Genomic DNA, 23,775 nt, shown 5'->3' on the forward strand with positions numbered 1-23,775 from the left:
ACCTCAGCACTTCTGGGAAAGGAAAGCTGCCTCCCAGGAGGAGAAATCCTGCTGATGTGCAGACAGAAGCCAGCGTCTCCTGACCCAGGCCTGGCTCTGATCCCCATGCAGAAGCTCCTGCTCACACCGTGCCCTTTGCACGAAGCCCTCCCCTCCTCACGGAGGAAACATGTGGCCTCCTTATTACACAGGGTTGCAAAAATACACAGGAAGTAAATGCCACCAGGGTGGTTCTGCTCTCAGCACTCATTTGCCTATTACCCAGAAGCCACTTCCACCTGCCTTTTATTTTATTCTTTTTAATCCAGGGTTTATAAATACCCCAAACATTCAAATAAATGTTCATCTGCAGTAGCCGAGATCTCACAAGTATTTACCCACGTGCAGCGAGAATAAACAGCACGATGGACACAGGGCTCCTTCCTAGGGCTCTCAGCGGGGGCTGGAGCACCAAGAGAGGCCACTGCCATTCAGCTCCAGCACCGAGGGCCAAGCACTGCCAAACCCAGCACCAAAACAGAGACCCCACATCGAGAGCAGGTCTGGAAAACATACGAAGAGCACCTACCTACAGGGCTCAGGGCAGCATCCCACACCCGCTGAAACCTTCCTGACTCCAGCACGGCTAAAAAAACCTCCCCTCATTGAGTGGGAGAGGTCACCTTCTTCACCCATCATTGTTTAAAAACTAAAACAAAAGGCGGATTTACCAGCGGGACCAGGAGCACATGAAGTCCCAACCCCCGCCCACACCACGCCATTACCTAAGCTTCATGAACGGAATCAACTTCTCCTAGACCAGCCCTGAAGAATGACATATATTCAAAGTATGCTGAGAAACTGGGCTGGCACTCGTGGCAGGGGCTGTGCTCTCCTTGCGATGAATCACCGCCACTCAGAAACGCTCCGCTCGGTTCGGCCAAGCCAGCAGCCCTGCGTGCTGCTACGGAGCACAGACAGCAGCACAGACAGCAGCACGGGAGGGAGAGCACTCTGCTCCCCCCGCTTCCATAGGGCTGAGAACAGTGGAGGGAAGCAGCACCTTGCTGGCAGCCTGGAAAAGCCCGAGCAGCAGCACAGAGCTTGGAAATGCCTTCTCCTCGTTGGCTGTGGGGGGAAGGAGCCCGACAGGCAGGAGCCTGTTTGATTTCTGCGTTGTTTAAGGGTGGAATTTGGGGCATTTGCTTTCTGAGCTTGCTACCAAGTAAGAAAACAAAACCGAAGATCCATTTCTTTCTCAAATACGCAGACTGGGGGGAAAGGTCAGCACTCAGTGTTAAGGCTTTCCCCTTACAACTCACACCACATACAGCACCAGCCTGCCCTGCTCCGGCTGGCAGAGCTGCTCCCAGCCTGAGCACAAGGTTTGGGAGAGGTCTGAGCCCTGCAGACACCAACTGCTTGGGGTGGGAGCTGCCAAGCATCACGGCAAGGCAGCCTCTAACACAGCCTCTCATTCAAACTCTGCTTGCAAGCACAGTCCTCGAAAAAAGAGAAGGAAAAGCATTTTGCTTACTGTGGGCCCGCTCCGGGATAAAGCTCATCCTCAGCTGCAAGCAGAGCATCAAAGTCACTGCAGTCACTGCAATGCCACACTGCCTGTGTTTTCAGTGGGTAGATGTGAGCTTTGGTTGGTTTTTAACTAAGTTTTGGATGAAGCTCTATCAGTTTCGACGACAAAAACCCACTCGAGGTCAACAAGAGGCGACCCAGAGCGAGAAGCACCGCTGCTCTGCCTCCACCACTTCACAGCAACCAAATCTGCAGACGTTTCACACCGATGGAAAACACAGCCATTCCCCCTTCCTCGTGTGACTGAGCTCACACACTGCAGCGCTTCCCACAAAGTAACACATCAGCTTTGCCACTAGGGAAACTCGCACGTCGCTGCCGGCTGCTGGCAGCCTGCACTCCCAACTTCTCCATTCTCACAAGTCCTGGGGAAGGGCACACGAGTGTGAGGGTCTGGTGAATCCCTGTGTGGAGCAGGGGGATGCAATAACACTGCTTTGTTATCACTGATCTTGTTTCACGGGTACTGACATCTGCAGTGTGGATGGATTAATGCGAGTGGACAAACTCCGGTCTGAAATGAAACTCCTTAAGCCCGACGAGGTGTGAAGCAGCAGGCACTCTTGGTTCTGGGTCCTGCTCTCTCCACCCACTGCTCTGCCCCACCAGTGGTCTGACTGATGGGAAAGCACCCAGTGCTGCTGCTAATGAAAGCAGAGCAGCAATGCCAAATGTGAAACTTACGGAGGGGATAAGCAGAGGAAGGGCTCTGAGGTCAAGTCGTAGCAAAGAGGGAAGAGCTGCCACCTCTTACCTTCCACCAAAGGACATCTGCTATTTGCGCCCCAAAGGAGCAGCACCAACACCAGTGAGGCACAGCCCTGAGGACCTTCTCCAGCAGCATATTCCTGCCTTGAAAGGGCTAAGGTCACTGCCAGGTCAGCGCCTTGGACCAAACTTCCCGACCAAACCCCGCTCCGCCCTTCAGAGCTTTTCAGAGAGCGCCTGACAACTTCATACCGAGGTCCAACACGCCCCCCAACCCCCGAGCTGCCCAAGCCCCTCCACCACGTGGGGCTTTCACACCTCCAAGAAGTGTGAGCATGCGGGGAAGGGCCCACGGGGCACCAAGGAGCTCCCACAGCTCCTGGGGTGCAAGCACAGCACTGCCAAGAAGCTCCTGGCCTGGGGGAAAGCCTGGCGGGCTCCAGGTGAGCACTGCTCCCTCGGGCTGCTGTGTAACTGTGCAGCACAGCCTGGCACGGGGAGGGGGGGGGGCAGCACTGCCAGCACCCCCCAAATCCCCAACCAGCCCTTGGTCTCAGCCCCACACAACGCCCTCACAGAATCACACAGAATCATAGGGGCTGGAAGGGACCTCCAGAGATCATTAAAGTCCAACCCCCCTGCCAAAGCAGCTCCCTACACCAGGTCGCACAGGCAGGCCTTGAATATCTCCAGAGGAGACCCCACAACCCCCCCGGGCAGCGTGTGCCAGTGCTCTGTCACCCTCACCGTATAGAAGTTCTTGTGCACATTCGTGCAGAACCTCCTGAGCTGCAGTTTCTGTCCGTTCCCCCTTGTCCTGCCCCCACACACTGCTGAAAAGAGTCTGGCCTCACCACTTTGTCCCCCACACCTCAGATATTTGTAAATCCTTTCAGTCCTCATTCTCAAGGCTAAACAGACCCAGTTCACTCTGCCTTTCCTCATAGGGGAGATCCTCCAGGCCCTTCCCCATCTTTGTGGCCCTGCGCTGGGCTCTTTCCAAGAGATCCCTGTCTTTTTTGTACTGGGGAGCCCAGAACTGGGCACAGTACTCCAGATGAGGCCTCTGCCATTGGCCCTCTCAGCCACGACAGCACACTGCTGGCTCATGGTCAACCTGCTGTCCACCTGGACACCCAGGTCCCTCTCTGCAGAGCTCCCCTCCAGCAGCTCGTCCCCCAGCCTGTACTGGTGCATGCAATTAATCCTCCCTAGGTGCAAGACTCTACACTGGCTTTCGTCAAACCCCATCCAGTTTCTGACTGCCCAGCTCTCCAGCCTGTCCAGGTCTCGCTGAATGGCAGCACAGCCTTCAGACGTGTCAGCCAATCCTCCCAACTTCGTATCCTCAGCAAACTTGCTGAGGGTGGCCCCTATCCCCTCATCAAGCTCACTGATGAAGATGTTGAGCAAGACCGGGCCCAGCACGGACCCCTGGGGGACACCGCTGGTTATAGGCCACTCCAACCGGACTCTGCACCCTGACCCCCCCAGGACGCGCTGCCCGTCCCGCTGCTCCCGGGCGGGGCCGCTCCGGGACGGAGCCGTTCCCCTCCCCCCCCCACCCCGAGGGCAGAGCGCCCGGAGCTCACTATGTGGCAGGAAGCGCTGAGCGCCTCACCCTAAGAGCTCACTATTTAGCAAGGGCCTAGCAGCCCACCCCAACGCCTCCGCCGCTCTCCTGCGGGACGGGACGGGACGGGACGGGACGGGACGGGACGGGGCGGGCCGGGGAGCCGCCGCTCGCCCCTCTCGCACTCACCCCGCTCCGGTGCTGCTCTCTCAGGCCCGCGGGGCTCGTTACCACCAGGGCGGGCCAGCCCGGCCGTCCGCCATTCCACAGCTCCCCCTCCCTGTCCTGACCGGGCCTGGCCCCGCCCCCTCCCGCCTGCCGGCCCGCGGCGCTATTGGATCGCCGCCCAGCGATGCGCCCACGCCATTGGCTGAGAGCGGCTGTCTATCAAAGCCGCCCTGCGCCACTTGCGTACGAAACCGGAGCAAGGAGGAGAGCCCCACCCAAGGAGCCGCGCAAAAAGAGTAAACAGGCTGGAACGTACCACGAGGAGGACGGGACGGGGGAGCACAGGCGGCTTTGGGATGCGTCCCCGCGGCAGAGCGGAGAGCCGCTGCACCACGAGCAGTCACAGCACCTTCAGAGAGAGACTCTGCTTTTTGGGTGGCGAGGGCACGGCAAAACTCCGAGCGGCTTCGGAGGAAAAAAGTCCCTTTTCCTCCTTCACCCCCCCCATCCGAGAGCCGCGCTTGGGTGTTGCCTTTCGCCTCTATGGTCTGACGTCCTGGGAGGAAAGTTCCACCTGGGGGAGTGGGGGTGTCACGCCAGGGTGGGGAATCGGGGCGGCGACACGGCGCGGGGAGCGAGCACGGGTGGATCCCGTGCACCCTGCGGGCCCTGGAACTGGGCTGGGGGGTATGGGGCTTGGGGGTGCCTGGCATGGGGCAGCAGGGCTGGTGGTGCACACTGTGGGGGTGCTGAGAGCTGGGGGTGTAGGGAATGGGGGTACTAGGACCTGGGGTACCCGGTGTGGGGGTACCTGGTATGGGGGTACGTGGCAGTGGGGGCACCAAACTCAGCAGTACTCATTGCAGAGCGTATCGGACGCAGGGCTCTGCAGCTCTGGGGGTATTGGGTCCTGGGGGTACCCTCTATGGAAGTGCCAGGCCTGGGGGTACCCAGCTTGGGGGCACAGGGCCCGGGAGTACCCAGCACTGGGCACAGGGGTACCAGTATGGGGTACTGGAGAACCTAGCATGGGATTTCTGGGCCCATGGCTGCTTGGTATGGGGTTACCAGGCCCAGGGTGGCTCAGTGTGGGTGTCCAGGGCACCAGGGTGCTTGGTACTGGGGATACTGGGCCCAGGGGTGCCCTTGATGGTCACCATCCTCCAGCTCAGCCCTGTCCTCAGCAGGGTGGGGGCGACGCTGGGGACCCACCCCCGAGGTCTGCACACAGCGCAGGTTTCTATAGAGCAGTAATCCTCCACCTGGAGGAGACGCCCTCGAGGGGGAAAGGAAGAACAGAGAACAAAGATTTCCATTGTCCCAAACTGCAGGAGCAAACACTCGATCAGAAATTAACAGCGCGATGCTCCGCTGCCGCAGCGCTTCTGTCTGTGCACCTGGAGCATTAAATCTTTCTTCCCCTGCCTGATTACAAACACGAGTGCTGGGTTCGTTTCTGCCTGGAGAAGCTGGAGGGAAATGAAGGGCGTGAGGTGCAGGGGGCTCTGCTGGGGGCTTTAAGCTGACTGCTCCCGAATCCGACCAGCCCTGGGCGCTGTGGTGCCGGACGTCGGGGTCTCAGCACCCCGGTTTCCTCCTTTCACACCTCCTGGTTGAGATGGGCACGCGCGTGTGTTGGAAGCGGCCGATTCTCACCTGGTTTGCACCACTCCCCCGTGCACGGCGCACAGGGATGCGGTGCTCAGCTGCAGCCCCCCAACCAGCAGCCCCCATCCGTGGGTGCGAGGATGGGGAGGGGTGCAAGGACGGGGGTGGGAGTGAGGATGAGGCCTCGAGGCGCAGCTGGAGGCCGCGGGCTCCAGGTTTTCCAGGCTGCCAGCCAGCCGTTGCCTTGAAGAAGATCTGCTTCTATCTCAAGGTGTCACAGCCTCAAGGGAACCACCTAATCTGTATCTGCGCTGCAACCTTTATCTCTCCCTGCCTGTGTGAGAGGCTCTGTTTATAGCTGCCGAATAATACCTGCTAAATTGCAGGATCCAGCCCCCCCGCCGTACCCCCTGACACTTGTTTCTCGGCAAGAGGGATGCTCTCGCCTGCCAGGTGCTGTTTTCTGGAAAGAAATGATGCTCTGGGGGCCAGGGACAGGCAGCCAGGCTGCTCCTGCTCCCCTGGGTGGGCTCTGAGCCCCCGCTCACCCTAAAAGGGCCCTCCCCCACATTGCTGCCCCTCCGGCTCCAACCCGGCCCCTGCTCTCCTCATTCTGGGCTTTGCTCCTCGTTAAAATCAGATGGCATCCAGCAGATCCAGCCTCATTTTCCTGCACCCCATGGGCAGGAATGAGCAGAAATCCTTGGCTGAAGGGATGAGCTCCCAGCTTATCTCACGCTGTGCTGCCCAGCCTTGCACGGGGCCGTGGCCACGTCCTCACCCAGGGATGCTGAGGGGGAGGTGGGGGGAAGCGTGGGGTGCCTGTCCCCAGCTGGGTGCCCCTGTGCTGCCCTTGCACACAAAATGGCTGAGGAGAACACAGCGTGAAGGCAGAGCGGCTCCAGCTGCATCCCTGCAGGAAGGGAGCCAGGGCTGGCAGCACCAGAGCTGCAGAAATGCTCTGGAAACAGACACACAATAGCATGCCCAGGGCTCGTCCTGCTCCTGTGCCTCCCGTGAGCCACAGCCCCGCCAGCATCAATCCGGGCTGCAGTGGGGAGCTGGGGTGCACAGAGGATGTGGGGTGCACAGAGTGCCCGGGGTGCCTTAGGGCTCGGAGGGGGGCACGGGATGCAAGCAGCGCTGAGTGTGTGTGGAGCACGGGGGATGCACGAAATGCGTGGGGTGCGTGGTGCATGGGATGCACACAGCACGTGGGGTGCACAGTGTGCTCACGGTGCATGGGATGTGTGCAGCAATGGGGAGCCCGGGACGTGCAGGGTGCTCAGGGTGCCCGGGACGTGCAGGGTGCTCAGGGTGCCCGGGATGTGCAGGGTGCTCAGGGTGCCCGGGACGTGCAGGGTGCTCAGGGTGCCCGGGACATGCAGGATGCTCAGGGTGCCCAGGATGTGCAGGGTGCTCAGGGTGCCCGGGACGTGCAGGGTGCTCAGGGTGCCCGGGACATGCAGGATGCTCAGGGTGCCCAGGATGTGCAGGATGCTCAGGGTGCCCGGGACGTGCAGGGTGCTCAGGGTGCCCGGGACGTGCAGGGTGCTCAGGGTGCCCGGGACGTGCAGGGTGCTCAGGGTGCCCGGGATGTGTAGGATGCTCAGGGTGCCCGGGACGTGCAGGGTGCTCAGGGTGCCCGGGACATGCAGGATGCTCAGGGTGCCCAGGATGTGCAGGATGCTCAGGGTGCCCGGGATGTGCAGGATGCTCAGGGTGCCCGGGACGTGCAGGGTGCTCAGGGTGCCCGGGACGTGCAGGGTGCTCAGGGTGCCGCCGGGCAGCTCGGCAGCGGGCAGTGGCTGCGCTGCTGACATTTACTAATCAGCTCTAACCTCGGCTGCACACCCGCTCGTCTCGCTTGCTGTCTTGTCTCCATGGAGACTCCGCAACCTTTGCTCACTCGTTAATGGTATCTCAGCAAACGAAACTCCAACGCCACCCAGCCTTCCCCTCCCGGCCCCGGCGAGGGGGAGCATCGCCCGTGGGAGCCGTCCTCCCGCCGCCCCACATCCCGGCCCCTCCCGCAGCCGGGGATGAAAGGGCCGGGGCCTCGCTAACGAAGGGCCGGGCTGGGGGCGAGCTCTGAGCGCGATGCGGGAGCTGGGGATGCTACAGCTGCTGGGCTCCGGCTGCGGGACGTGCGGCCCTTCCTCGTGGGTTTACAGAGCGCGAAGCCTCGGGGGCAGCAGCCACGCGTGGGGTGCGCGTGCCCCCTGTGCCCCCACCCCGAAGCTCGGAGCCCGCTCTGCTGCCGCCGTCCTGCGCTCGCCGGTTCTGTTTTCAAATTAACATGGGAAAGATGCCCATTACCTGCTTCCAGATAATGACTATGATTAGGCAGAGCTCTGCTGCCAGCCGAGATCTGAAGGATTTCTGTGCACTCCAGCAGCGCTTGCCGGTGCAAAAACAAGAGCAATAAAGTGTAAATAAAGGACTGAAGGAAATAGTGCGGTCCGTCGGCGGAAGGGTGCATGGAGGCGGCTGTAACGCCGGGCTTTGTGTGCTGCATCACAGCCCAGGTGAGGATGGAGATGGGGCTGCCCCCCTCCTCACCCCACGTCTGAGCCCGGATCGGCTCAGAACCAGGCTGGGGGGGGAGGCTGGAAAGAGGGAAACAATAAATAAATTGAGACGTGAGCTCGTTTGCGGTGGGAAGGAGTAGGTGAGTTGCAATGTAATGAGCAAGGCTGGCCTCGGGGAGCTCCTGCCCGGCAGGAAGAGCTGTGCAAAGGAAGAAAAAGCCAACCCCACCTCCAGAGAGCTCTGCACAGAGTGCTCCCGGCTCAGAGCCCGCGCTGTGCCCGTAGATGGGGTGCCCAGCCCCGTGCCCTGAGGCTGGAGGGGTCTTCTGCTCCCCAGAAGGACGCAGGCAGCCCCACAGGGCAGGGAGCAGCAAACAGACGCAGTGGGGTGGGACACGTGGAGCTCTGCTGGCTCTGTGCCCCCCGGCTCGGCTGGAGCACCCTCCTCCCCCTGGGCAGAGTGGCACAGCCCTCGCTGCCCCGCAGATTCTCGTGGCCTTCATCCCTGGGAGGATGAGGCTCGCCTCCAGCCCCACCTTGTCCCAATGCGAAGGACACGAGAGCCATGGGGCAGCCCCCCAGGCGCCCACCCCAGCTCGGGTCACATCAGGGCGGAGGTGTGGGGTGGGAGCCAATCTCAGCTCTGATTGAGCACAGTTCCCAGCAATGGAGGTTTCTTCTTCTCCTTTTTTTTTTCCCCTTTCCTTCTCCCCCCTCAGTGATAACAAATAATAATATAATCCCCTTAATCCCTCCCCGAGGAGCCGGCGTGCACACCGAGACAGGAAGCACCGCGCTTCTGCCACCGCTGATAACTCGCAGCAGTCGGGCCCTTGGAAAAACAAGCAGTGGGGCCGGCACCGAACCCCACAGAGCCCCACACCGTGCCCCTGCGCTCCCACCCCAAACCCCATGCAGACCCCAACCCGTTGCCAGCCCCGGGTGGGCTCATCCGGCCTCGCTCCTGCAGGGCAGGGCCACCGTAACCCAACAGCTCTGCCCCTATAGCACCCAGCACCCGCCCCACCGCCACGATGCCCCTACGGCCCTCCCCAAAAACTCCTGCTTCCCCTGCTGAGAAGACCCCCGGGGGCTGGGCACCCCTCTGCGTTGGGTACGTGCTCTGAGTGCCCCCCCTCACAGGGTCAGGACCCCCTGTTGCACCCCCATAAGGAGCATCACCTCCCACCCCACTGAGCGGGACGTGGCAACGCTGATGTGGGGTTCCCCATCCCCTCCCCATCCCTCGGAGCCCAAACTCTAGGGGGGCTGTGCATGGGGTGGGCACACAGCCCCCCCCGGCAAGAGCCTTCACTTCCCTCCCTGCTCTCCTGGCCCCCACAGCCCCCCCCCCACCCCCACCCCCTGGGATGGGCGGCCACAGTGCTGCCACGTGTGGGGACGTGGGGGACAACATGGTGACACACTGGGGACGTGGGGGGGCACTGGGGACATGGTGACGTATTGGGGCCATGGGGGGGCACTGGGGACACGAGGATGTACTGGGGGCGTGGGGACACATGGGGAACATGGGGGTGCACTGGAGGCATCGTGTCACATTGGGGATATGGGGGGGGACGCACAGGGGACACGAGGATGCTGTGGCATGCAGCGGGGCACACCGGCACGCACTGGGGGGTGTGTGAGCAGTGGGGTCACGGGGACATCCCGGGGGGCACGGGCACGCAGTGGGGACGTGGGCAGGGCAGCAGTGCCCGGCGCCAGCAGCCCCGTGGGCCCGCAGGGTTCCCCCCCCCCGGTTATTTGCTCGGCGCCAGGCTGGGCTTGATTAAAACACAGCAGGGCACAGTGGGGCCGGGGTGGCTGCGGGGAACCGTAATGCGCTGCAGAGCTCCCGGCCCCGCTGCGCTGAGCCCTGTGGGGCTGTGGGTGCAGTGAGTGCGTCGGGGCTCAGCAGGACCCCAAAATGGGGCGGGGGGGGGTCCGCCAGCGATGCACTCACCGTCCCAACCCGGAGCGCAGGTCAGCGCAGGAGGAGAGGGAGGAGCACGGGGTGGGGGGGATATGTAGGGGGAGGGAATAGCTTCCCAGGGCACGGCCCTTCCTCTGGGAACAGCAGCGCTGCCGTGGGGACACGGCCACGGGGGGACACGGCCACGAGGGGACACGGCCACGAGGGGACACCTCCGGCAGCCCCTGCCCCCAATCCCTGCACCGCAATGGGGTCGGGGATGAGGGTGAGAGCTTTGGGGGGGGGGGGGTTCGGTGGGGGCGACGGCAGCTGTGCCGGGCCGACGTGGGGAACGCCCCCCCCCCCCTCGTTAGCTGTGATTAGCGTGTCAAGTGGGTGAGCTTCGTGGGGATGGAGGACGCGAGCGAAGAATAATGGCTTCAATTTTCTTCACGGCACTGCTGTTAATATGAAGGAGAGGGGATGGGGATGGAGGGGGGGGGGGGGAGGTCCGCAGCCCCCGGGCGGCACCGCAGCGATGACCCCAAAATGGCATCGGGGAGAAGGGGGACGGCGCCCTCGAGCAGCACCGCCCCCTAGGAGCTGTGGGGATGGCCCCTGGGAATGGGATGGAGGTCCCTGGGGTGCAGGAGGAGATGCTGCAGCCCCCCCGGGTGCCATCTCCTGTCCCCTCCCCCCACAAACCCCTCCCCTTTTACCCAAGGACCCTGGGGGGCATTCAGCCCCCCCCACCGCCCCCTTTGCGCCCTGCCCCATAGCAACGCCTCCTCCAAACCCCAACCACCTGCACCTGATGGGGGAGGGGAAGGGGAGAGACACTCCAGGTGCCCCCGGGACCCCCAGAGAGGGCTCAGACCCCACTCTCCACCCCCCCACCCCCTGCTCAGGGCGCAACGGGGCTGTGCCCCCCCTCCCCCCCCCCCCCAAGGATCCCACGTGAGAGCCGCACACCACAAAACCACAGCGGATGCTCGGGCTGCAATATACAAGACACGATTTATAATAAAACATTATATACAATAAATAGGTTATGGTCACTTTTTGGGGTCGGGGTTTTGTTTTCTTTTTTTTTTGGCTTTTTTTTTGTTTGTTTTCCTTTTTTTTTCTCTTTTTTTTTTTTGCCTTTTATTTCTGTGGGTTTCTCTGTCTGTAACGGAGAACCTCAGTGTGCACCGATGGGTCCCACCCTGCTCTGCTCCCCCTCCCCCTCCACCATCCGATGCTCTCACCACGTCACCCCCCCCTCTATTTTATTTATTTTTATTTATTAGTTTTTTCTTTGGGGGGGTGAATTTTTTTTTGCCTTTTTGCTCTTTTTTTTCCTCTCTCTCTCCCTTTTATTTTTTGTAATTATTATTATTTTTTATTATTTTTTCTCCTTTTTTTTTTTCGGGTTTTTTTTTTTCTTTTTTTACTTCAAAAGTATTTACAATTGCTGGTTGTTTTTTTTTTTTTTCTTTTCTTTTTGTGCAGAAAACGAAACTTAATAAAAATTAAAAAAAAAAATAAAAAAAATTAATAATTAATTATTAATAATTTCGAAATCCGAAGAGTCCCCTCTGCTTCCGGTTGGGGGTGGGGGGGGGGGGAGGGGGGAGAAGCGGGGCCCCCTCCTCTCTTCTCCTCTCCTCTCTGCTCTCGGGGCCGGCGGAGGGCTCGGGGTGCGCTGCTGTGGGGGCTGTGGGGAGAAGGGATGGGGTGAGCGGCGGCGTTACTCAGGGAGGGGGTGGGTGGGGGTCCCCACTGGGTAGCACCCACGTCCTGGGGGGGTCCTGAGCACCCTTCCAACCAGCACCCACATACTCAGTTTAGGTCTGGGGTCCTAAACATCCCTCAACATTATGCATATATTGGGGGTCCGGTGCCCACCCACCCGGGGGTCCGGGGTCGTGCACATCCCCCACCCAGCACCCACATACCGGGCACCTGGGCTCCTCACAATGCCCACCCAGTACCCACACACCCAGAGGTCCGCTGCCCACCCCCCCAAGATCCCAGCGGTCCTACACCCCCCCCGCATCCCCCATCTCCGCCACCCACATCCATGTGGCATGCAGCGTCCCCCGGCCCCCCCCCCCCCCCCCACGTGGCACTCACTGGGTGACGGCTGCGTCTCGGGGACCCACGGCGAAGCCGCCCGAGCTCCCGGCACTCCGCGCTCCCAACGCCCACCGGGCACCGTCCGGCGCGACAAAACACCCCCACAAAGCGAGCACGACGGGAGGGAAAAGAACAAAAACCAAACCAGACCCCCCCCAACAAAGCACCGGGGAGGGGGGGGGGGGTCCGGGCCGCTGCCCCTCCCCCCATCCGTCCGTCCGTCCGTGGGATTGTCCTCTGCTGTGGGGCAGTCCGGAAAGCGGCGCCGGGTCGGGGTGAGACGGAGCGGCCGTGGGGGGGAGGGGGTGGAAAAAACGGGGTTTATCTCTCTCTTCCTTTTCTCTTCTTCCATATATATATATATATTTTCCTTTTGTTTCGCGTATTTCGTCTTTTTTTTTCTTTCTTTTTTTCTTTTTTTTTTTTTGCGTTTTTGTTGTGTTTTTTTTTTCACCTTTTTTTTTTTTTTCTATCTTTTTTTTTCTTTTTTTTTAATAGAAAACAAAAACCAACGGTTCCAATCGCAGTTAAATACAGAACTTGAAAAGTGTTCCAGAAAAAAAGTGCTGGCTAAATTACCTCTGCAAGAGAAACACAACACGGGGGGGGGGGAGGGGGGGGGAGGGGAGTGAGAAGGGCCCTGTGCCGCACCCCCCCCCCCCCCCCCCGTGCACCCCCACCCCCCAGAAAGCACCTACCCTGTAACAAAACCTCGCTGTCCGCCGGGCGCGTCGATGGCACTACAATGAGGTGACCGTAAACGTGTCCTCGGGGTGCTGCTCCACCATCGGCCCCAAGAACCCGCTCTTCTGGGCGGGGGCCATGACGGGGTGCCCCTGGGGTGCAAACGTGGGGTACCTGTAGTTGTCCTGCAGCTGCAGCATGGAGTCCCTCGGGACGGGGGAGATGTTCAAGTCATTGATCAGGGGACAGGCGTAGGGGCCGCGGTGGTGGGCGCGGGACATCTCCAAGGGCTCCTTGTCGCCCTTGGGGGGGTGGGGGCCGCCGGGGCTGCTCAAATGGGGGTTGAGACACGAGGGGTCCGTCCTGCCCATGAAGTCCACCAGCATGCCGGCGCCCGCCTTGCCGTCGTACGAGGAGGGGCTGCGGGTGCTGGCGGTGGGCGAGTACCAGTACGGGGGGTTTTTGCAGCTGGGGGACTCGTAGTGCGGCTGCGGCATGGCGAGGTCGCGGCACGCCACGTGGGGGCCGTGCGGGAGGGCCCCCCCCTGCATGCTGTGCTTGAGCGAGTCGCAGGCGGGCAGTTTGCGCAGCTCGCCCGCCCGCAGCTCCTCCTTGAAGGCCAAGGTGGGCGAGCAGTTGGGCGAGAAGGCTTTCTGGAGGCCAGCCTCGAAGACAGCCTGCTGCCCGGGGGCCGCCAGCTGGTGGGGCAGTGCGGGGAAGTGCTTGCCCTCCAGCTCCGGCTGCCCCAAGCCGGGCGAGTCGCTCTGAAAGCCCTGCATGAACGTCCCGTCCGACGGCGTCGATGGGTTCATGGAGTAGGGCCCGGCGTAGTCGCAGGGGTCCCGCTCGCCCACCCCGAATCCCCGCGACTGGGAGGGCAGGGGGGACATGCTGCTGTCCCCGCTGTAGTAGTCCAAGCCCAGGTCCGTGCTCTCGTGGAAGAGCGGGTTCACCGCCTGCGCCTTGCTGGGGAACTTGGCCTTGCCCGTGCCCCGCTCCTTCTTGGACGCGCACGCCCCGCGTGAACCCCGCGGCTGCCGGGGCCCCGTGCTGCGCTTGGAGGGGTACACGGAGGAGGACGACGACGACGACGAGAAGCTGAGGTGCGACGCGTCGAACATGTCCACCTTCTTCCGCCGGCCCCGGCCCGGCTTGGAGTTGCTCTGGAAGAGGACGCTCTGGTTCCAGTTGTAGCCGGGGGCCGAGGATGCCTCGTTCCAGTCCATCATCAGCTTCTCCAGGCTGGACAGGCTGGACTGGCCCTCGCTGGACGACGCCTCGCTGTTGGCGCGCCGGTATCCGGCCGGCTGGTTGAACTGCGTGCTGTCGGACGACGACTCGGAGAACGTCTCCGACACCGTCTGCTGCTTGGCCTTCTGCGGGGTGTAGTTGGAGATGTCCAGGATGACGTTGGGCTCGTTGAGGTGGCACTCGAAGCCCGGGTTGTAGAGCTGGCTGAACGCCTCCGAGCTCCACTCCAGCCCCGCGTAGCCCTGCCGGAACGCCCACTGCGACGCGCTGGGGAACGGCCGGCAGTTCTCGGGGGACGGCTGGAAGGAGGCCGAGCCCTTGGGCACCATGTACCCGCCGGGAGAGACGGTGCTGGCGCGGCTGTCGCAGCGCAGCGGGGTGTGCGCGGCGCTGGAGAACTGTCCGCCCTCGGCGCTGTTGAAGAAGGAGGCTTTGCCCAGCGGCAGGCTGGGCCCGGCGGTCTGCTGCGCGTAGCCGGCACTGTGCGCGCTGCTGGGCGACGAGGGCAGGCTGCTGCCGCTGCCGTAGGCGAAGCTGCAGTCCTTGCTGGCGGGGCACTCCTGCGCCGGGGGGTACTGCTTCCCCGGGGGGAAGACGCTGGCGGGGGCCACGCTCTGCCCCGCGCTGTACCCGCCGTACTGCGGGTACCCGGCAGCGCCCGCCGGGTGCGCGGTGGGAGAGCGGGAGACGGCGGAAGGCGGCACCAGTTTGGGGAAGGCCTCGGTGCCGCGGCACTCCGAGGAGCCCGCCTGGGCCACGCCGTACCCGGCGGCGGGGCGGCCGGGAGGGAAGGCCTGCCGGGCCTGCATGGCCGCGTGGAAGGCGTCGGTGCCGGGGCCCGCCGTGGCCGGCACCTTGCCGCCCCGCGCCGGGTAGGCTGCCAGCCCGCCCCGCTGGGCCGCCATGGCACCGGGAGGGGCCGCGTAGGCTGCCGACTTGCGGGACTCGGAGCGCGAGGCCGAGAGGGCGAAGTCCAGCAGGTCGGAGGAATCGTCCGAGTCCAGCAAGGAGCGGAAGTACCCCGTGAACAGGCTGTGCCGCTCCTGGCCCACCTCGGCCTGCGAGGAGCCCGCGCTGCCCGCGTAGAAACCGGCGCGGCCCGAGGAGCCCGAGTCCAGCGCGGCGGCGTGGAAGGGCCGGGCCTCGGCGCCCTGGTAGCCGCAGTTGCGGCCGGGCTGGCCGGCGGCGTGGCCGTGGTGCGGGGCCCAGGGGCTGCCCTTATCCCCAGCCCACTCGGAGGCACTGTCGCTGAAGCTCTGCGTGGGGTTCTGCTCGGGGAACAGCACCCCGTTCTTGCGGGTCCGCCGCTTGCGCTTGGGCTTGCCCACGGGGTCGGGCTCCGGCCTGCCCCTCTTGCGCGGGTGCACGGGGTCGGCGTGCAGGGCAGCGGGGGCCTTCTTCTTCTTGCCGATGCCCTCGAAGAAATCGCTGAAGGAGCAGCGGGACGCACGGGCCGCGTGGGCCCCCCCGCGCCCACCGAAGCCGCCCGCCTTGCCGCCGCGCCGCCGGAAGCCCTGCACGCGGTGCAGGAAGTGCGAGATGCTCTGTGTGTCGGGCGCCTGGTGGATGGACTCGGGCTCGCTGGGCGTCCAGCAGCGCGGCGGGGAGCAGCGCCCCGAGCACTGGCTCTGCCGGTTGAGGAACGCCAGCTTGGCCAGCACGTCCGAGTAGTCGGCCTTGCTGTCGTTGGTGTCGGCGATGTAGGAGGGCTGGGGCGAGGCCAGCTTCTGCTTCCTCCTCCTCCTCTTCTTCACCTCTGGTGCGGGCTCCTTGGGCTTGGCCTGGCCCAGCAGCAGGTTCTTGGGGGGCCGGCCCCGCTTGCGCTTCAGGATGATGGGCATCTCGCCGGGGGGGAAGACCACCACCACGTTGCGCCCGTTGTTCTTCATCTTGAGCAGCGGCGTGGGCTCCATGGAGCTGCTGGCCGCCAGCTCCTTGCCCTCCAGGTTCAGGTTGCTGCTGAGTGACGACACCTTGTAGGTGGTCTTGTTCCTCCTCCCCAGCGACACCGGGATCTTGGCCATCTTCACCACCATCTTCCGCACCCCCCGGCACTTGCTTTTCTTCCCCGACGCCGCGGGGGCCTTGGGCACCTCATCGGGCTCCAGGGCTTCGGGGGGTGGCGGGGGGGCCGGCAGTGGGGTGCTGGGCTCCTCGGGCCCAGGGGGCAGCTCAGCGGGCAGGGCGAGGGGCAGGACGCGGCTCTCGGGGATGACGTCGGCCCGCCGCCCTCGCCCTGCCCTCCTCCGGCGGCACAGCATCTTTGGTTTGTCACTCCGGCGCAGTGCATACTTGCGGTGGTCCTCGCCGCACCTCCCGGCCCCCCGACCCCCGCAGGGGCCGCGTTTCACCACGCCGCTCAGCGGGCAGCCCCCCAGGCGGGGCTGCAGGCTGTGGGGCCGCAGCGGGTCCCCGGCTCCGGGCTGCGCCTCCAGCAGCTCCGGCACGGGGCCCAGCGGCTGCGGCTGCAGCAGGGCCGGCTCGTTGGGCAGCAGTGGGGCGCGAGCCTCCAGCAGCTGCGGCTCCAGCGCTCCGGGCAGCGGCTCCAGCGTCTGCAGCCCCAACGGCTCCGCCAGCGGCTCCAGCGACTGCAGCTCCAGCGATTCAGAGAGCGGCTCCAGAGACTGCAGCTCCAAGGATTCGGAGAGCGGCTCCAGCGACTGCAGCCCCAGCGGCTCCAGGTTCTGCAGTTCCAGCGACTCCGGCAGCGGCTCCAAGCTCTGCGCGTCGAGCAGCTGCGGCTGCGACTCCAGGGACTGGGAATCCAGCAGCCGGGACTGGGAGTCCAGCTCTTGGGCCGGGAGCAACTGGGGCTGCGGCTCCATGGGCTGCGACTCCAGCAGCTGCGTCCCCGGGCACGCCAGCGAGGCCAGCTCGTTGAGGATGTCCGCCTCGGCCAGCTCCGAGTAGTCAGCGGCGTCAGGCTGCGAGCACCCCGCTTCCTCGGCGGGCGCTTTGCCGGAGGCCGGGGGCTGTGGGGCACTGCTCCCCCCACCGCCCTCACCCTCCCCGTCGCGGGTTGGGGGGCCGGGGGTGCCGCGGCGGCTCGGCTTTGCAGAGCACCCCGCGCTCCTCGGGGCTGCGGATGCTGTTGGCCAAGGAGGGCGAGGAGAAGAAGCTGTACTGCAGGTCGCGGTCGGCGGGCAGCAGGCGGCCGTCCTCGTGGCCAACGCCGCCGCCGCCGCCGGTGGAGCGCAGGCTGCCGCAGTCCAGGTGCACCCCACTGCTCTTGAGGTCCTCGGAGAGGCGGTTGAGGTCCTTCATGATGTCGATGAGCTGCACCACGGGGTGAAGGTTGATGTGCCCGTTGCCGCACTTGCTCCGGAGCAGCGCGACGATGCCGTCGACGTTGCAGCGGCCCGAGGCCAGCGTCGCGTTGGGGAAGGTGTCGGGCGCCCGATCGCGGGCGGCTGCCTCCTCCGCGCTGCCCCCCAGGATCCGGGGCTCGCCGGCGCAGCCCAGCAGCTCCTCGGCCGCCTTGGTGCCGCCGCGCACGCCCTGGCACCGGTCGGCCGGGTCGCCGTGCAGCAGTGAGCCCGCCTGGTGCTCCCGGCCGAGCGCCGGGCACGAGCCCTCAGGGAAGCTGAGCACGCTGCAGGATAAGGCCTTCTCCGCCGGGCAGGCTGGGGGCTGCTGCGCCGGGTGCCCTGGAGGGTAGAATTTGGGCTCTCGGACGTAGTCGGGCGAGCCTCGCACAACGCTGGTCGTTACCACTGGGCCCGGGGGCTTCACGCGCATCCTGACCTCCTCCTCCCCCGCGTGCCGCTGGGCTGAGCAGGTGCTGACATGGGGGTCGGGGAAGGTGAGGTGGGGACCTGGGGGGGTGGGGGGGGCAGAGAGGGACGGTGAGGATCCCACGGCACTGACTGCGCCCCGCCCTCCCTGCCCCCCCCCTCCCCCCCCCCCGCCCACCACGGCCACGACTTACCCTCGGCTTTGCTGCTGCTTCTGCTGTTGCACTTGAGCTCTCTGCAAAGGAAGGGGTGCAGAGGGTTAGCCCCCGGCGGGGGGGGATCCCGGTGCCCCCCCGCCCCCCCCCCGTGCCATCGCCAGTCCCTGCGAGGGCCGTACCAGGGGCTGCTCCTCCCCGGGGTGCTCCCGAGCCGGCGCAGCCGGTGCCCATCACCCTGGCGTCGGGGCTGCGCGCGGGGCAGGGGCTGGGGGAGGCTGCCTGCGATCTGGGGACAGAGGGGACAGGTTGACCGGCCCCTCCGCGGAGCCGGAACGCATTGCGGGGCCGAGGATGCTCGGTTTAACCTCCCCATCCCCACCCCATACACACGGCCCGGGCGTTGCGGCGTGCCCCGGGGTGCCGGGCTCCGGGAACGGGGCGGGCGGGGGCCCTGCGGCCGCGTTGCCGCTAGGTGTCCCCGGCGAGCCGCGCTGCCCGCCCGCAGAGCTGCCCGGCACGGCACGGCACGGCACGGCCCGGAACGGCTCAGCACGGCACGGCGCTACATAGCACGGCACGGCACTGCATAGCACGGCACGGTTCGGCACAGCACAGCACGGCACGGCACTGCCCGGCACGGCTCGGCACGGCACGGGGCCGAGGGGGGTCGGGGCGGGGAGGAGGAAAGTTCTTTGTTCGTGGGCAGATGGGAGGCGGGAAGCTGCTGGCGCATCCGCGGTCCGAGGGATGGGGTGCCCAGGGGGTGCCATGGAGAGTGGAGGGGGGTTGGGGGGGCGGGGAGTTTTCCCCTCGTGGCGTGCCAGCAGGGGAGACACGGGGACACGTGGTGGCGGAGCCACGTGCAGAAACGACTGCCCGAGGGGGTGAGGCACCGGGACGCCCCAAAAGCCGGGGGCTGTCACCGCGTCCCCCGCCCCCGTGCAGCCACAGCTCACGGAAAGTCACGGCTGGAAAGAGTGAGCTCAGCTCCTTGGCAACCCCGGCCCAGCGCTGCTGCGTGCTGCCCCCCCCGGCCCCCCACCCCGTACCCCTCCCTGCTTCCTCCCTTGCCTCCCCCCTTCCACGGGGCCACCCCACGCACAGCTGCCACCCCGAGCCAGCTGCACTGGGGCAGCACGTCAGGTGACAGCAGCCGTGCCGTCCCCCCTCCGCCCCCCACCCCTCTTCCCCTTCTGCTGAGAGCAGGCGGCACCGTGGGGACCCGCGGCTCTGGCACCCAAAAGTGCCACCCAACACCCACCCCCCCCTCCCACCGCCCCCTCACCCCTCTCCGCGCCCCCAAAGCCCCCAAGCAACGCTACTCCATCCCCCTCCCACCGAAGCCAAGCCGAGCGCAGCAGTTCGCCGCCCCCCCACCCCGGGGTGAGGGCCCCCCCGGGGTACCTGGGCCGGGGGTGTTTGCAGTGCAGGTTCACTCGGTAGCCGCGCTCGGGGCCGTCGCTGCCGGGCTGGGGGGGGCCCTGGGCACGCGGGAACCACTCTGCAGGAGGGCTGGCACCGATCTCCAGTGCGCCGGGCTGGCAGGCGAGCGAGCTCCCATCTGCCGAGCAAGCACAGAGACCCCCACCCGTCAGCCCATCAGCCCCGCTGTGCCCCCCCCCCCCCCCCACAGCACCCCGTGCGGGGTGGGATGCGCGTGCTTGTGTGTGCACGGGTTTGCACGCTTGGAGACCCCGCAGCCGTCGGCACATGGGGGGCAGGCGCAGCCCCTCCGGCGCGGTGCCATGTGCCACCGCACGGCCCCGCGGGGAGCTCTGCCTGTTCCCTCCCCCCGCACACACACACACACACGCACACACACACACACACACACACCCGCTCGCCGTGATCCAGGCTGTTCCCGGTGTCTGGATTAGCGTGACAACTTCTCAACAAGGCAGGGAAGGAGAATTCAAACCTGTCAGGCCGTCCTCAGCCCCCCCCCCGTCTCGGAGCTGGCACCGGGCGCAGCCCCGCAGAAACGCGGCCCCGTTGCTGCCGGGTGTAGAGTTACACCGAGGGCGATGCGGAGCAGGAAAATATGCGCTAGAAAGACCGGTCGAGTCTCGGATGAATCTGCTAATGTGCCCGGAGCTGAGAGCTGCTGGAGGGGAGTCAGGCAGGAAGGAAACAAACAGGAGCTTTTCCAGAACAGCCGCTGGGAGCCGGTCCTCGGAGCGCGGGGCTCGGCCCCGTCCCGCATCCCCCACTGTGCGCCCCAGCTGCCCACGAGGGGTCTGTAGGGCGTGTGGGGCTGCGCGGCCCCCACCCCATCGCCGGCAGAGCCCGGCACGCGGCGACACACGCACCCACACACACGCACCCACGGGTGCCAGCAGCCCCGCACCGCCCCGCGGCCGGGGCGAAGTGCTGCACCCACGGACCCACCCGAGACCCCCACCCCGCGCCGTGGGGTCGGGCAGCGCCCCGCAGGGGATGCTCGCCGTGCCCGCGCTCACTTTCACCTCCCGTGCTCAGCCCCAGGCAGCCGCCACATGTTTCGCATTATGCGCTCCGGCCTCGGCCGCTCCCGGGTTGCTCGCCAGGGGTAGGGCCGCTTCCCTTCCCTTTTTTATTTTTTTTTTCCCCTTCTTCTTCTTTTTTTTTTTTTTCCTCTTGCTGGTTACAAAACACCATCCGAGACCACACAAGAGAAGGAGGGATGGAGGGAGAGATGGATGGGAGCGGCGCTGCGGCGGGCGAAGGGGGGGGGGATGAAGAGCAGCGTGTGTGTGTGTGTGTGTGTGTGTGTGTGTGTGTGTGTATGGGGGGGGCTCACAGCCACCCCTGCATCCACCTCCTGACCCCTGGAGCCTCGCAAAGATAACAGCCCCCGAAGACTGCTGACTCGCCGCGCAGAAATCCAATATCCGCGCCTGGTGAACTAATCGACTACCTGGGCTGCCACCTCCCCTGCCCGGCCTTAATCCCGCTGCTGCAAAGCTTTAATTAGTTTTAACGGTTTCAGGCTCGGCGCGGGCTGCACGCAGGGTGGCACGGCCGTGGGGCGGGAGGGGTGGCACGGGGTGGGGGGGGGTGTGCTGCGTCCCTCCTGCCCCCCATCCCCCCCCTCCCCGTCCCTCCCCCCCCCCCCCCGGCGGGGGCTGCTGGCGCCCGGACCCCCCCGGCAGGGCTGTGCTGGCAGCGCTGCGGCCACCGCAGGACGCGGACGTGGGCTGGTGCCCGGCTCCGAGGCCACCCAGATGTCGGGGTGGGGCCGGAGATGCCACCGGGAGACGGGAGGGGACCGCCACACAGATGGGGACGCGGCGGCCCCACATGTCCCAGTGGGGAGGGCTGCGCCGGCCCCAAATCCCCCCCCCCCCCCCCCCTCCAAACCCCGGGACATGGGGCCACGCACTTCGTGTGCCCCCAGTGGGGCAGGGGCCTTGCACACGCACACGTGGGGGGCTCTGGGGATGTGCCCCCCCCTTCCCTTGCACACACATCATTCTTGCACGGCCCTGGGGCGCTGCCTCTCACAAACACGGGGGGGGAAGGTCTCCCCTTTGCACACGCACCATGGGGGTGCCCACCCTATGTGCCCCTCCCCCCGCTGCCCCCCATCCCTCACGCACTCTCGCACTCGCCCTGCTCACTCACACCCCCCCGCCTCTACGAATCCCCCCCCCCCAGCCCATCCTGCTCCTGCTGACACCAATGGAAAATCCCCTCCAGTGACAGCTTCCTGGCAGCCGCTTGCTGAGGGTTTCCGTGTTCCCCGGACAGCCCCTCCCCCCCCCCGAGCCTGTGCCACGCGGGGGGGTGGGGGTCGGGCAGACCCCACTCCACCCCACTCCCACCCCATCACCATCACAGCCCCCACCCCAAAGTGCACGGCACCCACACCCCATCAGTCCCATAGAGCATCCCCAGTGCCTCCAGTGCGCAGTGATGGGTTGGGACTGGGGGTGCTGGGAGGAGGGGGGGGGTGGGTGCTCCTCCAGCCGTGCGATGCCATCCATCCCTGCTCCCCCCCCCCCCCACCACCACCTCACCCCCCTCCACTGGTAATTAGGAGACGGAGCAGATGGTGCCTGTGTTTCATCTTAGGTAACGGGTCCGGTGAGCTGCTCACTGCCCGTCCCCATTTCTGGAGGGCACTGGGGGGGGTCTGGGGCACCCCCAAGGCAGGGGGGCGGCGGGGAACGCTCCCCCCGCCACGGGGCTGGTGATGCTATGGGAGGGAGAGGGAACTGCTGCAAAGGGGGGGGGGGCACTGTGGGGGCATGGGCAGCACAGAGCTGTGGGATGGGGTGGAGGAAAGCCCCGCACGAGGCACCCTGGGGGGGTCGGGCACTGTGGGGGGGTTCCAGGACCCGCAGGCTGTAAAGCAATGGGTACCTGCGGCGGCTGGCAGCCCCCAACCACACCCCGCTGCTGCAAAGCACGGTGGGAAAATCCTTGTGCCAAAAACATCTCCGAGATCGTGGGGCTGGAGGGGAGGGGGTGGAGCCCGTGGGTACAGCCCACGCTGCTGGGGTGACACGGGACTGGGGGGGGGGGGGGACAGAGCCGCGGGGACACCACTGGGGACACAACCGTGGGGGACGCAGCCCTTCTCCTGGCCTTGGTACGGAGGGCTCCTGCAGCACAGACCCCACCCCCACCCACCTCCCTACGACGACCGCTTCCCCATAACAAACCCTACAGGTTTGACACCCCCTGCCCCCCCCAGGGGTCCCAGGGCCCCTCCTTGATGGCCAACTCCTCCCCTCCCGACCCCGATGGGATCCCCGAGCCCGGACACCGAGCTCCGCACACTCCACCCCTCTGCCCCTCACCCCATAGTGGTCCCACTCCCTTCCCCAGCCGGGGGGGGGGGCGGTGGGGCTGTGTTGGGGCGGGGGGGTGGGTTCTGGGGGATGGGTTGGGGACGTGCGGCTCTCGACAGATGGACGGCAGCGACGGTGGCACCTCGGCCGGCTGGAGCCGAGCTCCGCGGTTCAGCGCTCGCAGGGAAACGGGCTAAATTTAGCCGCTTCCCTCGGTGCCAGCTTTGTTCCCCCGCCCCCGCTGAGCCGGCGCGGGAGGCAGCAGCCGGCCCGGCCCCCCCCCCCCCCACCTCACCCCACCCCCCCTTTCGGCCCCCTGCCCGGTGGGGGGGATGGTGGGGACACCCCAACCCCCGGCCTTTGGGTGCCGGCCGGAGCCGCGGCCGCCGGGTGCCGCAGGCGCGACCCCACGCGGGTGCCATCCCCGGTGCCACGGAGCTCCGCGTGCCCCCCCACTCCACCAACCCCCCCCCCCCCCCCCTCCCGCTTATAGCCCAGCGTGAGTCACAGCCCCGCCGCGTCCCTGCCTGCCCCGCCGGGTCACGTCACACCCCCGCGCCCCACAGAACCCCCCGCAACCCCCGATGGGGTGGGGGGGTCTGGGGACAAAGTTCACCCCCCCCTCCCCACTCCACGCGTACAGCTGCGGGGCCGCGGAGCGCTGCGGGTTAATGCCGAGCGGGGCCGGGATGCTGCGGGGCCAGCAACATTTGGAGGGCGCCAGATGGACGCGTGCCCGCACCGAGGGCTCGAGCGGCACAGCCGATGTCCCCCAGCGCTGGGGGGGGCAAGAGGAGCGGGGGGGGCAAGAGGAGCTGGGGGACACCGGGACCACCCCTCCCCATCCTTGAGCGCTCGGCCCCGCTGGGGGGAGGTGGGGAGCCGCGTGCGTGGGGTCACCCCACAGCCCCACGGGGAGCAGCCAGGTGCGTGCAGCCCCCGTGGGGCCCGGGGGGGTTGGGGGGGGGGGGGTCAGCGCG

At 65.6% G+C, this 23,775-nt stretch overlaps 2 protein-coding genes across 3 annotated transcripts in view; both read right to left on the reverse strand.

Annotated features, from left to right (window-relative positions):
• The window catches only part of WASF2 (WASP family member 2), a 28,372-nt gene extending 24,199 nt beyond the window's left edge, over positions 1-4,173 (reverse strand). For both annotated transcript variants that reach the window (XM_065744442.1, XM_065744440.1), the window contains exon 1: positions 4,043-4,173. The gene's annotated coding sequence lies outside the window, so the exon portion shown is untranslated. The remainder of the gene's footprint in view (positions 1-4,042) is intronic.
• Positions 4,174-12,504: 8,331 nt separating this feature from the next.
• Positions 12,505-23,775, reverse strand: part of AHDC1 (AT-hook DNA binding motif containing 1) — a 40,997-nt gene continuing 29,726 nt past the window's right edge. The window contains 5 exon segments of the mRNA XM_065744407.1: positions 12,505-12,774; positions 12,892-17,154; positions 17,156-17,943; positions 18,057-18,097; positions 19,425-19,581. Of these exon segments, the coding sequence (XP_065600479.1) occupies positions 12,934-17,154; positions 17,156-17,866 (4,932 nt within the window). The 5' untranslated portion in view covers positions 17,867-17,943; positions 18,057-18,097; positions 19,425-19,581 and the 3' untranslated portion in view covers positions 12,505-12,774; positions 12,892-12,933.

This window comes from Cyrtonyx montezumae, unplaced genomic scaffold (assembly GCF_038088225.1).
Source record: "Cyrtonyx montezumae isolate F1298 unplaced genomic scaffold, pur_monq_1.0 scaffold_31, whole genome shotgun sequence".
NCBI lineage: Eukaryota > Metazoa > Chordata > Aves > Galliformes > Odontophoridae > Cyrtonyx > Cyrtonyx montezumae.